Source organism: Miscanthus floridulus, chromosome 10 (genome assembly GCF_019320115.1).
Source record: "Miscanthus floridulus cultivar M001 chromosome 10, ASM1932011v1, whole genome shotgun sequence".
Taxonomy (NCBI): Eukaryota; Viridiplantae; Streptophyta; class Magnoliopsida; order Poales; family Poaceae; genus Miscanthus; species Miscanthus floridulus.
Genome location: NC_089589.1, coordinates 132,881,666 through 132,897,132, shown reverse-complemented (window position 1 = coordinate 132,897,132; position 15,467 = coordinate 132,881,666). Strand labels below are relative to the sequence as shown.

Here is a 15,467-nt window from a genome sequence, read left to right as displayed (position 1 = left end):
CTTCTGGTTATCGAATCAACTTGTCGGTGTTTTCAGACCACCGACGAGTAAATTTGTATTTGCGCGTCTGGCTCGGATGGTGTGCTCAGAGGACACAAGGGTTTATACTGGTTCGGGCGGAACGTCCCTACGTCCAGTTCGCTGCAGCTCGTGTTACCGGCACTTGGTTTGCAGTAGGGGTTACAAACAGGCGAGAGAGGGAAAGGATCCCAAGTCTCTGGTGGAAGGAGTGAACGGGTGCTGAGAGCTCGATCGCTGCTCAGCCGTGTGCTCGTGTGGTGCTCTTGTGTTTGTTATCTCGTGGTTCGGATCGGATCCCCCTCCATGGGTACCCTGCTTTCCCTTTTATAGACCAAGGGAAAGCGCGGGTTACAGCGGAGGAAAATGAGAAGAACGAGAGAGAGGAAGGCTTCGAGGATCGTTGGGTCCTTCTTCTCCTTCATGCGGGTCCCGCCGATCCTACAGATGTCAACAGGGACGGCTCCACGTCGCGGCCCTGTCCGTCACTGGCGCCATGCGTAGGCGTCATCCGCCGGTCATGGCGTTCCATTCCGTCCCGGCGAACGTCGTGGTGAACTGACGCGCCTGTCAGCGTTCGTACGAGGGTTAGGCAGAACAGCACCGGCACGCCCGACACTGTTCTTGATGTGAATCCTCAGGTATGGCCCGTCATGGCCACGGGTTGCATTGGGGCATGCCAGTCTCTTCCCTGGTGTCAGAGTTTTGACCCAGGCCCATACGCTTGGATCTGGAGTGGTTGGCAGCGGTATGGGTCCGCGTCGGGCGAGACGGAAACCGCGTCCTTCGGGGAGACCCCCGCGGCCTTGGGGTCGGACGAGACGGAGCCCGCACCCAAGGGGTCGGGCAAGACGGAGCCCGCGGCCTTGGATGAGACCCCCGCGGCCTTGGGGTCGGGCAAGACGGAGCCCGCACCCAAGGGGTCGGGCGAGACAGAGCCCGCAGCCTTGGACGAGACCCCTGGAGCCTTGGGGTCGGGCGAGACGGAGCCCGCACCCAAGGGGTCGGGCGAGACGGAGCCCGCGGCCTTAGGCGAGACCCCCGCGGCCTTGGGGTCGGGCGAGACGGAGCCCGCACCCAAGGGATCGGGCGAAACGGAGCCCGCGGCCTTGGGTCGGACGAGACCTTTTAATACGTCTTGCTCTATCCGGGGAAGTCAGCGTGGGCGCTAACTTCCTTACTTTGGGTATCCCTACTATCTATACCCGACACAACTACATAAAAATGTTGAACAAATTTTCCTATTTTGCACTTAAACTTAGGGGTGTTTGGCAGGGCTTCTCCGGAGGAGACGGAGCCGTTTTGGAGGAGCCATAAAAACGGCACCGGCTCCTTTCTTTTTCACTGAAAAACGGCTCTCCTGCAAAACGTTTGGCAGGGCTCCTCCGGAGGAGCCAGAGCCGGAGCCCTGCCAAACAGGGCCTTAAAAATTTCTAAGCAATCGCATGGACAAGCTGCAACAAAATGAACTTCAGAAGAATGTTAGGCGTGTTGTACATGCTGATCATGAAGCCTTCTGTTTCTACATTACCACATAGTGTATATACTTCAAACCATTGAGAAGAAATGCTATTGATTTGAGATTAAAAAGAAACATGCATGCAGAATGAAGCAAAGTTTAGGAAAGAAATAGGTAGCTTATATGTGCTGCTTCGAAAATTGCTTGTCTAAACAAGACGAAAAGAAACTAAAACACATTAAACATGCATAGTATCAAGAAGCAAATCTCTGGACGCCATTTTGAATAGTTGGTGCAACCATAACTAACTTTTGCAGAGAAATCATCTCCGAATACTTTACATGTCCAACACCTCAGGCAGCTACAGAAGATTAGTAGTAGCATCAGTTGCAAGAAACTAGTACTGATAACTTTTCTTCTTTAGAGTTCAAAGCCAAAACTGAACACTAACTTATACATGAGAAACTGTCCACTGAAAAATTCAACTCACAACACAAAAGATACTGCCTCACTGAACAGTGCATCTTCCTCCTGAGCTATTTTGCAAGATTTGATCAAACCCATGACCAAAGATACCAACTGGCCATTGGGAAATTACAATAAAAGGGAGTCGAAAATATTTGGTGAGGGTCGCTGACAATTCTCTCCTTGAAGTCCTCAATACCCATATCTATCTTTTAAGAGTACTAAATGCTTTTCAGCAACTGCTGCACTGGACCTGACCCTGACAAGCAGTATAAAGAGAGCTGATGAAGAGTTGAAGACTATGGTACCATTCAGTGGCAAAAAACTGAAGCTTCATTCAGATATGGCATCTTCTGCTACCCATGTTGAGTGCGCAAAGAGGACGCGCCCCTTCCACCCTTGCAGAAGCCACTGACCATCCTCACTGAGAAAAAAGTCCTTGTGGTATTCCTTCTTGACCTCATCCTTCAGTGCTTTAATAATGCTTGGTTTCAGTAGCAGCTGTCTCAGGCCTGCACGCTGGTTTCTCACCTGCCATTGCATATACTTCTCAGGGCGGTTCACAAGGTCTACACCTTCACATGCAATATCATTCAGTGCACAACGCCTAAGCAAACCTTGCTCCAGCACCAACCGTGATTCACTGTTCCGTGGCATAGTTGCATCTGACATGTCCAACAATGCCATGTAATTGAATAGTAACTCCCGGAACCTTGACAAGAAGGAAGTACCAGATGAACGATTCACAATGCTCTGGATGAAGATACTTGGCCTCATTCTCCTGATATTGCTGAGGACAGTGTCTCTGGGGTTTGAGGCATCAAAAAATACACTCTCATCCATCAAGGAGCTAAAATTTAAAAGGTCATTCACAATAAGCACCTCATCGGTGTCTTTGTTCAAGTCCTCAATGAAAACTTCCTCCCATTTTTTTGTAATGACATGGAACTTGAATGGCAAGCCAAACTCTTTTGCACACTTGCTGAGACGGCACCCTTGCTCCTCAATCTGCTGAGCTGGGTAGATCCTGGGCTGGGAGTGACTGATTGCCGTTATTGTCACTTCTGGAGGGCCACCATTCCTATTTGCCAACCAGCGGATTAAGCCTGCCCACTGGAACCCATAATGCAAACCGTAATCCACAATATGCAGACTGCTCTTACCCACCATGGCATCCTCAATGGTCATAATTGAAAATTTGAGTGCTATCTTGTGAAAGCAGCAGGCTGCCATAAAAAGGCTGTAGGCCTTGAGGAAATCCATGACTATGGGGTGCTCTGCCATGAGCGACTTCCAGAGCTGCATTCCCGCGCCCGCTAGCCGTGCTTCCAGCCCCTTGGCAAAACATTGAGCTAGCCTCTGTGTGGCATCCCCTGTTGCTGAAGCATGCTGCTTAATCTGCTTGAGCAGTTCAACTGCGACCGTGTGATCGTTCATAGCTACCGCCTGCGCACAATGGAACAACAATGTACGTAGGTCCACTACATCTGTTGCAGCCTTGCTCCTGCCCTTAGTTTTGTTTTTCTTCTCATTGGTCATAGCGATGCGCAGCTTCTCCTTGTCCCTGATGCATAGCTCATCATCATGCAGCATCATTTCATCAAACATCTCACGGATGCCAATCTCTTCTAGCTCCTCCCTTATTATCATAGGTTTCCTGGTCCTGCCTGCCTCCTCTTTCATATGCTCATCTCGGTTATACCTCTTTTTGAGCCCTCTAGGGTTGCTAGTTTCCTTGAAGATTTGAATCACCTGCTCACCCTTTCCAAAGCTATTCTCTCCAGGCAAGAACCTATGAGCCTCTTCCAATCCCTTTGAGAACTGCCCCTCCTCATCCACACCTTTCGAGAAGGATGAGCTGAGTGTGTATTGATCACCACTGCAACCCTGCAATGAATTCTTAGCCCCCTCCATGTTGCCGCTGTTGAAAGTATTATCAATGTTTGCATTGAAGGAAGGGGAGGAGAGCAATTGAGCAAAGGGCTGCTGTGCCTGTAGTAGTGCAGGGTGATCAGAGTATTGGCCCAACAGCTTGTCATCAATGTCTTCCTCCATGAGCAAGCCTGAGATGTAGGAGAGCACAAGATCATCATCTGAGAGTGGGCCTTGACCGCCACCATCAGGCATCAGGGGAAGGTTGATAGATGGGGAAGGTGATGAAGGCTCCATCTCCATGAGACCCGCAGCAAAGAATTCCTCTGGGGTGGTGGCCATGGTGATCAGTGGAGGTGTGGCATGGTAGCTTCTGGTACATATTATGTGGAGAGCAGACCTTGTCAATGTGTATGGTAGTGCCAGATAATGCCAAGAAACTATGGTCAGGAGGATAAGTTTGATGATTCCAATGCCACTTGGACAATCAAGACAGTAACTATCTACAATTCCAATGCTATTTGGACCATAGTTCTTAAGGCGTCGCCTAGGCGTCCAGGCGACCCCCAAGCGCCTTGCAAAATGCTCGCCTAGGCGTCTAAGGCGGGCGCCTAGGCGTCTAAGGCGGGCGCCTAGGCATCTGGGCGGTGGCACATTGTCATGCCTCGCCTTTACGCCTTAAGAACTATGATTTGGACAACCAAGATGTTATCCCAATATTGCATGGAGCAAACATATATAGCATTTTATTTCTTTTACCTTTAAAACTAGACAAGCAAGAAGTCTCAGTTGTGCAATGCAAAACGTATTTACATATATTTTACAGACTAACATGAAGTGTTTAGGTGGACCAAATATGAGATGGATGTATAAGATAAATAAATATCCTAAGAACTATTTCTGTGAGAATTTAATAAAGTAACTTGATATACACAAGAAAAACATTATACTATTGGACAAAAAGTTATGGCTCTGGTTCTCAACCATAAGATTGCATTTTCAATGGTGTGGTTTATTTTGCAAAGAGTATAGAATACAGCCTAAATGAGTACACCTTATTCAGGCTGATTCCTTTATTTGCACGTAGAGGTAGGCATAATACTTCAAACTGCGAATATATGGCCTGAAACATGGAGGAATAAACAGAGATTCAATGCAAGAAATAAGCATCTCCCAAATGGACTCAAGTTTAATTGGAATCTACTTTATTTATAATCAGAAAAGTTTGAGGACTGACTGACAAAATACAAACCATCAACACAAGAATGAAAGATAAGCAAAGAAAATCTGCTACTTTATATGGCATGACATAGTTACTCTTGAGGCATGGAAGTACAAACAGATATGACTCAAGATGAAACATCCTGCTCATCTGACACAAACATGTACCTTGAACCTGATTGACCAACAAAAGCTGATTCAATAAAGCATGTCATTTGAACAGATACTTATCAGGCAACTACACTCAGTAGCAACAAAACCTAGTGACTAGTGTAACTAATTTCCATGGCATGAGCCAATAGTTCCAACTTCCAATACATTGTCATCATGTATCCATTTTAAAAATACATGAGGATGAGATCACCACATTCTTCAGTTCATTTAGTTTTCACTGGAGTCTTTGACCTCTGTGGCCTAGCTATCTTCTTCCTTGCCTACATGCACGAATAAATCAGATAACAGGAAAGACGTCAAATTGAGAGTAGATGCAGTGACTGCCTACCTGAAGTCAAAAAGAAATATGCCACCAATTCAAATCCACTGGATCGTGTATATACATCTCCACATAATAACACCAGTCATAACTGTATCTGGTATTAATATCCATATCTGTACATGTTTCATTGTGAAAAAGTAACAGTCGGAGCGAGCACCGTCTGCCACCCACATTGAATGGGCTAAGAGGATGTGGCCCTTCTTCCACCCCTGTAGCAGCCATTGCTGACCATCCTCGATGACAAAATCCTTGTGGTATTGGTTCTTGATCACGTCCCTCACCATTCTAACATTCTCCTCATTCCACGAGGTTGCCTTAGGCCAGCCTGTCGGTTTCTGACCAACAACTGCTTATATGTCTCACCACGTTCCACACAGGCAATGGCATTCAAGGCAACCCAGCCAAAGATATCCCGCTCGAGCACCACGTGCAGTTGCCTCTCCAATGGCATGGTCGCATCAAGCATGTCAAACAGCAGAGTGGATGGAGAGCCAAGCAAAGCTGCCTGAGTTCAAAGGAAACAGGCCCTATATGCTGATTTGTAGGTGTAGTAACCCGAAACAGATAGCTTCCAAATATATTGATCTTGCACTCCATGCTGGAGGTCCAATCTTCTAACAGATCCCATAAATGAAGATATTCAACAATCACGACCATAGATCCTTTGATATCTTCCACCCATTTTCGGCACACAAGAGCTTCGCAAACAGTTCTTTGATTGATGCTCACCATGGGATAAGGCCAATGAGATTAGGAGCCACTTCTGAAATTGTTTATCCATGCAGCTACCAATCACAACAACAACAACAACAACAACAACAAAGCCTTTAAGTCCCAAACAAGTTGGGGTAGGCTAGAGTTGAAACCCAACAGAAACAATCAAGGTTCAGGCACGTGAATAGCTGTCTTCCAAGCATTCCTATCTAAGGCTAAGTCTTTGGGTATATTCCATCCTTTCAAGTCTCCTTTTATTGCCTCTACCCAAGTCAACTTCGGTCTTCCTCTGCCTCTCTTCACGTTACTATCCTGACTTAGGATTCCACTACGCACCGGTGCATCTGGAGGTCTCCGTTGCACATGTCCAAACCATCTCAACCGGTGTTGGACAAGCTTTTCTTCAATTGGCGCTACCCCTAATCTCTCACGTATATCATCGTTCCGAACTCGATCCCTTCTTGTATGCCCGCAAATCCAACGCAACATACGCATTTCCGCGACACTTAGCTGTTGAATATGTCGTCTTTTCGTAGGCCAACATTCTGCACCATACAACATAGCAGGTCTAATCGCCGTCCTATAAAACTTGCCTTTTAGCTTCTGTGGTACCCTTTTGTCACATAGGACACCAGACGCTTGCCGCCACTTCATCCACCCTGCTTTGATTCTATGGCTAACATCTTCATCAATATCTCCGTCCCTCTGTAGCATTGATCATAAATATCGAAAGGTATCCATCCTAGGCACTACTTGACCTTCCAAACTAACATCTTCCTCCTCCCGAGTAGTAGTGCCGAAGTCACATCTCATATACTCAGTTTTAGTTCTACTAAGTCTAAAACCTTTGGACTCCAAAGTCTCCCGCCATAACTCTAGTTTCTGATTCACTCATGTCCGGCTTTCATCAACTAGCACTACATCGTCCGCGAAAAGCATACACCAAGGGATGTCCCCTTGTATGTCCCTTGTGACCTCATCCATCACTAAAGCAAACAAATAAGGGCTCAAAGCTGACCCTTGATGTAGTCCTATCCTAATCGGGAAGTCATCCGTGTCTCCATCACTTGTTCGAACTCTAGTCACAACATTGTTGTACATGTCCTTAATGAGCCCGACGTACTTCGTTGGGACTTTATGTTTGTCCAAAGCCCACCACATAACATTCCTTGGTATTTTATCATAAGCCTTCTCCAAGTCAATAAAAACCATGTGTAGGTCCTTCTTCTTCTCCCTATACCGCTCCATAACTTGTCTTATTAAGAAAATGGCTTCCATGGTTGACCTTCCGGGCATGAAACCAAATTGGTTCATAGAGACCCGCGTTATTGCTCTCAAGCGATGCTCGATAACTCTCTCCCATAGCTTCATAGTATGGCTCATCAACTTAATTCCCCGGTAATTTGTACAACTTTGAATATCCCCTTTATTCTTGTAGATCGGTACCAATATACTTCTCCTCCACTCATCAGGCATCTTGTTTGATCGAAAAATATGGTTGAACAACTTGGTCAACCATACTACAGCTATGTCCCCGAGGCATCTCCACACCTCGATTGGGATACCATCCGGTCCCATCGCCTTACCTCCTTTCATCCTTTTCAACGCCTCTCTGACCTCAGATTTTTGGATTCTCCGCACAAAGCGCCTATTGGTGTCATCAAAAGAGTCATCCAACTGAAAGGTTGTGTCCATATTCTCACCATTGAACAATTTGTCAAAATACTCTTGCCATCGATGTCGGATCTCATCCTCCTTTACCAAGAGATGCTCCCTTTCATCCTTAATGCACTTAACTTGGTTGAAGTCCCGTGTCTTTCTCTCACGAACCCTAGCCATCCTATAAATGTCCTTCTCTCCTTCCTTCGTACTCAAATGTTGGTAAAGATTCTCGTACGCTCTACCCTTTGCCACACTTACAGCTCGCTTTGCAGTCTTCTTTGCCATCTTGTACTTCTCTATGTTGTCCACACTCCTGTCATGGTACAAGCGTCTATAGCATTCTTTCTTCTCCTTAATAGCCCTTTGGACTTCCTCGTTCCACCACCAAGTGTCTTTAGCCTCGCGTCCCCTTCCTTTGGTTACTCCACACACCTCTGAGGCTACCTTCCGAATGTTGGTTGCCATCTTGTCCCACATATTGTTTATGTCGTCTTCTTCCTTCCAAGAGCCCTCTTTGATAACCCTTTCCCTAAATACCTCTGACGTCTCCCCTTTCAGTTTCCACCACTTTGTTCTTTCAATCTTAGCGTGTTTATCCCTACGGGCACGCACCTGAAAACGAAAATCTGCCACCAAAAGCTTATGTTGAGAAACAACACACTCCCCTGGTATCACCTTGCAATCCAAGCATGCTCGTTTGTCCTTTCTTCTTGCGAGGACAAAGTCAATCTGGCTACAGTGTTGTCCGCTACTGAAGGTCACTAGATGTGATTCTCTCTTTCTAAAGAAAGTGTTGGCTATCATCAGGTCAAAAGCTACCGCGAAGTCCAGAACTTCCTCCCCCTCCTGATTCCTACTACCATACCCAAAACCTCCATGAACTGCCTCGAAACCTGCGCTTGTAGTACCTACATGCCCATTAAGATCTCCTCCTATAAAAAGCTTCTCACTACTAGGTATAACTCTAACCAGGCCATCTAAGTCTTCCCAGAACTGTCTCTTAGCACTCTCGTCGAGACCTACTTGGGGGGCATACGCACTAATTACGTTCAAGACCATATCACCAACGACAAGCTTGACTAAGATAATCCTATCTCCTTGCCTTCTCACTCCCACCACACCATTCTTGAGGCTCTTATCAATCAAAACTCCTACTCCATTTCTATTCGCGACTGTCCCTGTGTACCAAAGCTTGAAACCTGTATTGTCCACCTCCTTCGCCTTCTGACCCTTCCATTTAGTCTCTTGAACGCATAATATATTTACACGCCTCCTAGTCGCGGTATCAACTAATTCTCTTAACTTACCTGTAAGTGACCCTACATTCCAACTACCTAAACGGATCCTAGTTGGTTCGACTAGCTTCCTTACCCTTCGCACCCGTCGACTCTGATGCGAAGACCCTTGCTCATTTTTCACTACACCCGGGCGCCGATGTAGCGCGCCACTAAGGAAGCGACGACCCGATCCTTGGTTACTTGACACCATGCCCAGATCATGACACGGCGCGTCACGGGGGTGACGACCCGGCCCTTGCCCATTTAACACCATACCCGGGTTCCGATATGGCGCGTCGCTAAGAGGGTTACGCCCCAACGATTTTCTTTCGGGTTTCATCTCCATTTAAGTGGCTAAGTTTTTACATTGGCTCGCCACGCCTAACACAACCCTCCTCCTTTACCAGGGCTTGGGACCTGCTATGCTGGGACACCAAAGGCGCCCCACCATAGGCGGAGTTATGCAGCTACCAATCAGACAAGAATTTTTTATCAGAGCCATCCCCAATGGATGGTCGCCATGCTCATGTCAAACAAGGCTTTTGTGCTGAATTGAACTTGTAGTAACCCTGTCCAAGGATAGTTAGAGAACTTTGACTTAGGACAAAACTAAAATTACTTACATTTTGGAACAGAGGGAGTAACATGAAGATTGTTGTGAATGATATGTAATGTCCTAAGAAATATTTCTCTGAAAATTTTAATATAATAACTTGAAGTACAAGAAAATTTAAAAGTTATGGCTCCAGCTCTCAAACATAAGATTGCAATTCTGTGGTCTGGCCGTGTGGATTATTTTGCAAACAGTATAGAGTACAATCTATATGAGTGCACCTTATCCAGGCTGATTTCCTTTATATGCACGTAGATAGGCATAATACTCCAAACTGTAAATCTATGACCTGAAACATGGAGGAATAAATAGATGCAAGTAATAAGCATCACCCAAACGGACAAAGGTTTAACTGGGATCTACTTTATTCAGAATCAGAATAGTTTCAGGACTCATGGGCCAAAAAGAAACCATCAGCATAGGTACAAGAATGAAAGATATGCAAAGCAAATTCGCTACTTTACATGGCAGATAATTACTCTAGAGGCTTTTTCGAGAAAAAAAATTACTCTAGAGGCAGATAAGTGCAAGCAGATCTAACTCTACAAATGAAACATTAGCCCATCATCCACAATCATGTACCTGGAACCTGATTGACCTACAAAAGATTGTTTAACAAAGCATGTCATTTAAGCAGATACTTATCAGGCAACGACATTCAGTAGCAACAAGCCTAGTGATTATTGTACTAACTTCCTTGGCCTGAGCCGATAGTTACAATAACATTGTCATCATGTGTCCAATATAAATATAAATGAGGCCTCAGTGGCCTCATGTATTTTTCACTAGTCTTCTGTTCATTTATTTTTCACTAGTCTTTGACCTCAGTGGCCTCACTACTTTCTTCCTCACCTGCATGTACAAATGAATCAGACCACAGGAAAGATGTCACAATGAGAGTAAATGCAGTTGCTGCCTACCTGAAGTCATACAGAAACATGTCACCAAGTCAAATCCATTGGATCATATATATACATCACCACATCATAACACTAGCCATAATTATATCTGGCATTAATATCAATATATCTGTATTGTTTCATTGTGTAAAACTAACAATCGGAGCTAGCACCATCTGCCGCCCACATTGAGTGGGCAAAGAGGATGCGGCCCTTCCACCCCTGCAACAACCATTGCTGACCCTCCTCAATGACAAAATCCTTGTGGTATTGGTTCTTGACCATGTCCCTCACCATCTTAACAGTCTCTCCATTCAAGGGCAGTTGCCTTAGGCCAGCCCGCTGGTTTCTGACCTCCCACTGCTTATATGTTTCACCACGTTCCACACGGTCCTCTCCCTCACATGCTATGGCATTCAAGGCAACCCAGCCAAAGATATCCCGCTCAAGCACCAAGCGCAGTTGGCTCTCCCGGGGCATGGTCGCATCAAGCATGTCAAACAGCGCAGAGTGGTAAAAGAGGGCTTCCCGAAACCGTGACAAGAAGGTGGTGCCGTAAAAACCATTGACGATGGCTTGGATGAAGATATCAGGCTTCATTTTTCTGATGTTGCTGAGGACAACATCCCTAGGGCTGGGGCTGTCTGATATGATGCTCTCGTCCATCAGGGTCCTGAAATTGAACAGATCGTTGACGACGAGGACCTCGTCAGGTTCCACATTCAGGTCATCGATGCAAACGGTGTGCCATGGTGCCACCACAGAACGGAAACTCAGTGGCACACAGAGTTCACGGGCACAGTTGGTAAGGCGATAACCCATCTCTGCCATGTGGTTTGCTGGGCGGAATCCAGGCTGTGGGAGGTCAATGCTGGTGACCCTGACCTGCGGTGGCCCACCGTCCCTAGTCCCCAGCAAGCGCAGCAGCTCCGGCCACTGGAAGCCAGAATGGAGGCCATAATCCACGATGTGCAGCTTGCTCCTGCCAACTGCGGCGTCGAAGATGGTCTTGTTGGCAAACATGAATGCCACCTTCCTGAAGCAGCAGGTTGACATGAAGAGCTGATAGGCCTTGAGGAACTCCACGAGCGAGGTCCGGTCCGTGGTGAGTGACCTGTACACCTGGCTCCCGGTGCCAGCCAGCCGTGCCTCCAGCCCCTGCGCGAAACAGTAGGCAAGCCGCTGTGTGGCGTCCCCGGTAGGCGAGGCGTGCTCCTTGATCTGACTGAGCAGCTCATCTGCGCTCCGGCGGTCGTCGATAACCGCCTTGGCACAGTGGATGAGCAAGGTGTGCACGTCAACCACCCTGGCCGGCCGGCGCTTGCCCCGTGCCCTGCTCCTCTTCCTCGCCTTCTTCTTGCCATCGTCCTTCGCGGGCACATTCTCAACGGAAATGGCCAGGCCCTCCATCTCCTTGGAACAGACATCGAATCCCCTCAGCATCATTTCGTCGAACATCTCGCGGGCGCCGGCCTCCTCCGACTCTGCCATCGCCAGATTGCTGGTCCTGCTGGCATCAGCCTCCAGCTCGTCGTCGCCGCCGACGGTGTGCCTGTCCCTGCGGCCCTTGCCGCCGCCGCCGCTTGTGTCGTTGCTCAGCAGTGTGGCAGCGGTGTAGGCTGGCAGGAACTTGCTGGCCTCCTCCACGCCCTTGAAGAATGCAGCTGTGAACATGTCCGTTCCGTACTCCTTGTCTTCGGGCGAGCCGCCTGGAAAGACGGGGCCTTGGTCCGGCAAGAAGGGGCCGCCGGAGAGGATCTGGGCGAAGGGCTGCTGGGCGTGGAGGAGCGCGGGGTGGTCGGCGAGGTCGTCCTCCTCTTCCTCTTCCATGAGAAGAGAAATGCGGGAGAGGTAGGAAGAGGAGGAGGCCGCGTCGGCGTCGACGCGGGACGCCGGCGTGAAGCCTGGGAAGACACGGGGTGCTGTCATGCGCATGCGCTGCCTGCCTACAAGCTACCTGCAATGGCGGGCGGATTCTTCTTGCTTAAAAAGAAGCAGAAGCAGGTGGTGGTGGTGGGTGGAATTGGATGGAATGACGAGCGATTGACCTCATCACCTCCTCGTGGAGCTCGAATCGATGATTAAGTAGCCAATTATGGTGTCTTGTTTCTGTCATGTAGGCTACTGATCTTCTTGTTCCATTTCTGTCGGTTTCTGAACCAAACTTTGTTGTTCGTTTCGTAATGCAGCAACAGCATCTTCACAAGGTCATCATCTGCTTGTACCCTTTTGTCTGCCGCCCCCCCCCCCCCCCCCCCCCCCCTTGTCTGCCGCCCCCGCCCTCCCCCCCCCCACCCCCCATCTGTTTCGTAGAAAGATACTGTTTCTGAAATTGTATATGGATGATAAATGCATGATCGCGTGAGAGCAAGGCTAGTAATATAGCCGGTTGCTGGTCGTAAGGATCCTCGTAACTCATCTCTCAACCCACGCGTACAGTAGTTAGCTCTTCACTATTAATATATGACACACTTGTCTCTCTTACGAAGTTTCTTGGTTCCTGTGCCTAAGCCGGCTGTAAACTTACATTTCGCTTCGCCTCTCTCTCCTCTCCTCTCTGTTCCACCTCAGTATTCAGTCTATTTGCAGCCTGTTATTATAATTATTTCTGAGCGTGATGCAGACAAGGAAAAAAGCTCTCACATGTAAACCAATCTAACCGGTCTATTGGACGTTGCAAGGGGTTGGAAGCTCGGCCCCATATTCCAAGAGACCACACACATGCATCTATATCTTAGATCAAGAGAAAGTCCTAACTCTAAAATAAGTGAAGATTAGCACATCTACTTCATCTATATCGACCCTAGCTACTACATCTGTAGTCTGTAGAGGCATAGGTGACACCTGCCGGCTCTGGTCAGTACGTAATTAGCTAATTCCTCATCAATTTAAGTTAGTGACCATGTTTAGACTAAGGTAATGTCTAAGTTTAATTCAAAAAGATGTCCAAGTGTCATTACTAGAAAATTAATATTACCTGATTCAAATCTTTGAGTTTTGTTTCTGCTTGTGCTCCTCTCCCATCTCATCGTGGTGTGTTGCCGGTGCCAAGAGGCCCAACTTCGTATCATCACATAATCGCAGGAAACATTTCCTTTTTTTTTGTGAGAACACGCCCTATTTCAATAAGAGGAGCGAAACATTTCTTAAGTTACACGATCATGAACTTTGGGACCATTGCAAACTTTAGTTGCCAGTACACAATGCACATAACTTTGAAAAATCATCATCATATCATGAGCAAGTCTGAAGTTGTTGAAAATTTTCAGGAGATCTTCCATCTTCAAGTTGTGAAAAATAACTTAATTGCACCCACATACCTGAATGCAAGAACTAAATGAAAATAGAAATATTTAGGTCCCCTTTAATTTAGAACATGGGAAATAAAAATAAACTGATTTATGCAAAATCGCTAAGTTCCAAACCTTTCTGCCTGCCTAGCGTCTATCAAAGTAAAAGCCAATGAGAAACTTTGGTACAAAAATAGTACCGCGCTACCGTTAAAAACCAAATCGGAAGAACGAATGTTGCCCTCTTTCACCCCGGACAAGCTGGAAAAGTTTATTTCATCTTAATCACACTTTTTTTTTCTCAAATACGCAAAAAGATTTGTGTATCATTGTAATTAAGGAGAAGAGTTGAACCATATTACTATACAAACGACGCGCTTCTGATGAGCGCCCTAGGTCTTACAGCCTAGATTGGACCGTCCTAGTATACAATTTCAAACTTTGATATTACATAAAAGGTCTACAACCGAGCTAAGAGCAGTGCTCCAACCTACGAGGCTGGGCGCCTCCGCTGCTCGCTACGCGATCCAACTTCGGTATCCGAGAAGAGCACGTTTTTTTATTACCAACCCTATTGTTGGTCGCTGGAAACAGTTCGTTGAAGGCTGCAACTTGGCTCGACGTCAAGTTACTTACGAATATAGCGTCGTATGCTCCCTTGGACGCTGATGAAACTGGTGCTGTCGGCGGCACGATGTCCATCTTCTTCAAGAGTAGCACCTCGCCCCTCTTGGCAGTCGGTATGTGCGCCAGCGGTTGCGCGGCAGTCCGTCTGCTCCTAATTGGCAGGGGCGTTTCGTGGTTGCCGCCTTCTACCTTGGTGGACTGGCGATTAATGGCGACTTTCGCTTGTGCTGCACCTCCTCGGTGAACCGTGCGAGACGCTGAGCAGCCTGACTTGGCGTGGGCGTCACGTCGCTGGGGTTGGGCGTGCCCACCATGATCTTGACGTCGGGCTGTCCCACCCGTGGTGGCGTGACTTGTGGCTACCCCTGTACCGGCGACAACAGAGACGAGTCCGTCGTTCGGTGGCAAGCCTCCGTTGATGCTCCAACATCCTGAGACGCGGCCTCCGGAGTAGGCAGGATCCCAGGCGCTGGTGCTCCTGCTGGCCGAGTGATGACGAGCGAGGCGTCAAACTCCTCTAGCATTGGGTCGATCCACATGGGAGGCCCTGCGCTCGCGCACAGCTGCAACACCAGCGGGTCTGGCTCAGGGAAGCAGTGTGCAGCAGTAGAGGGAGCAGCATTGTCGACCTTGGCGTCCCTTGCCGGTTTCCTCCGTCGCCGCCGGTGTCTTTGACGGATTCAGTCGGCTCCCCCGTAGCACCCTGCGCGGCCCCGTTCAAGCTCGGTGGACCGTCGCGGTGCGCGTGCTGAGAGGCCGGTGGTTTGTCGGGGCAAGCTAGGTGTCGTGGCAGGTCAGCACTTCTCACCACTATCGTCGCAGCAGACCTGGGCCGCCGCCTGTATTCCCTGGCG

At 47.9% G+C, this 15,467-nt stretch overlaps 2 protein-coding genes across 2 annotated transcripts; both read right to left on the bottom strand.

Moving 5' to 3' along the window:
* Positions 1–1,908: 1,908 nt before the first annotated feature.
* LOC136485751 (scarecrow-like protein 9) lies at positions 1,909–4,503 on the bottom strand. The gene has a single exon (XM_066482595.1). The coding sequence runs from the start codon at positions 4,154–4,156 to the stop codon at positions 2,276–2,278; it is 1,881 nt and encodes a 626-aa protein (XP_066338692.1). The 5' UTR covers positions 4,157–4,503; the 3' UTR covers positions 1,909–2,275.
* Positions 4,504–10,371: 5,868 nt separating this feature from the next.
* LOC136485750 (scarecrow-like protein 14) lies at positions 10,372–12,855 on the bottom strand. The gene is made up of 2 exons (XM_066482594.1): positions 10,718–12,855; positions 10,372–10,649 (listed from the first exon to the last, which is right to left on the bottom strand). The coding sequence occupies exon 1, from the start codon at positions 12,629–12,631 to the stop codon at positions 10,850–10,852; it is 1,782 nt and encodes a 593-aa protein (XP_066338691.1). The 5' UTR covers positions 12,632–12,855; the 3' UTR covers positions 10,372–10,649; positions 10,718–10,849.
* Between the last annotated feature and the right edge of the window lie 2,612 nt (positions 12,856–15,467).

Excerpts from the sequence above, each read along its gene's own strand:
- LOC136485751 (XM_066482595.1), bottom strand. The coding sequence starts at position 4,156 with ATGGCCACCACCCCAGAGGAATTCTTTGCTGCGGGTCTCATGGAGATG.
- LOC136485750 (XM_066482594.1), bottom strand. The coding sequence starts at position 12,631 with ATGCGCATGACAGCACCCCGTGTCTTCCCAGGCTTCACGCCGGCGTCC.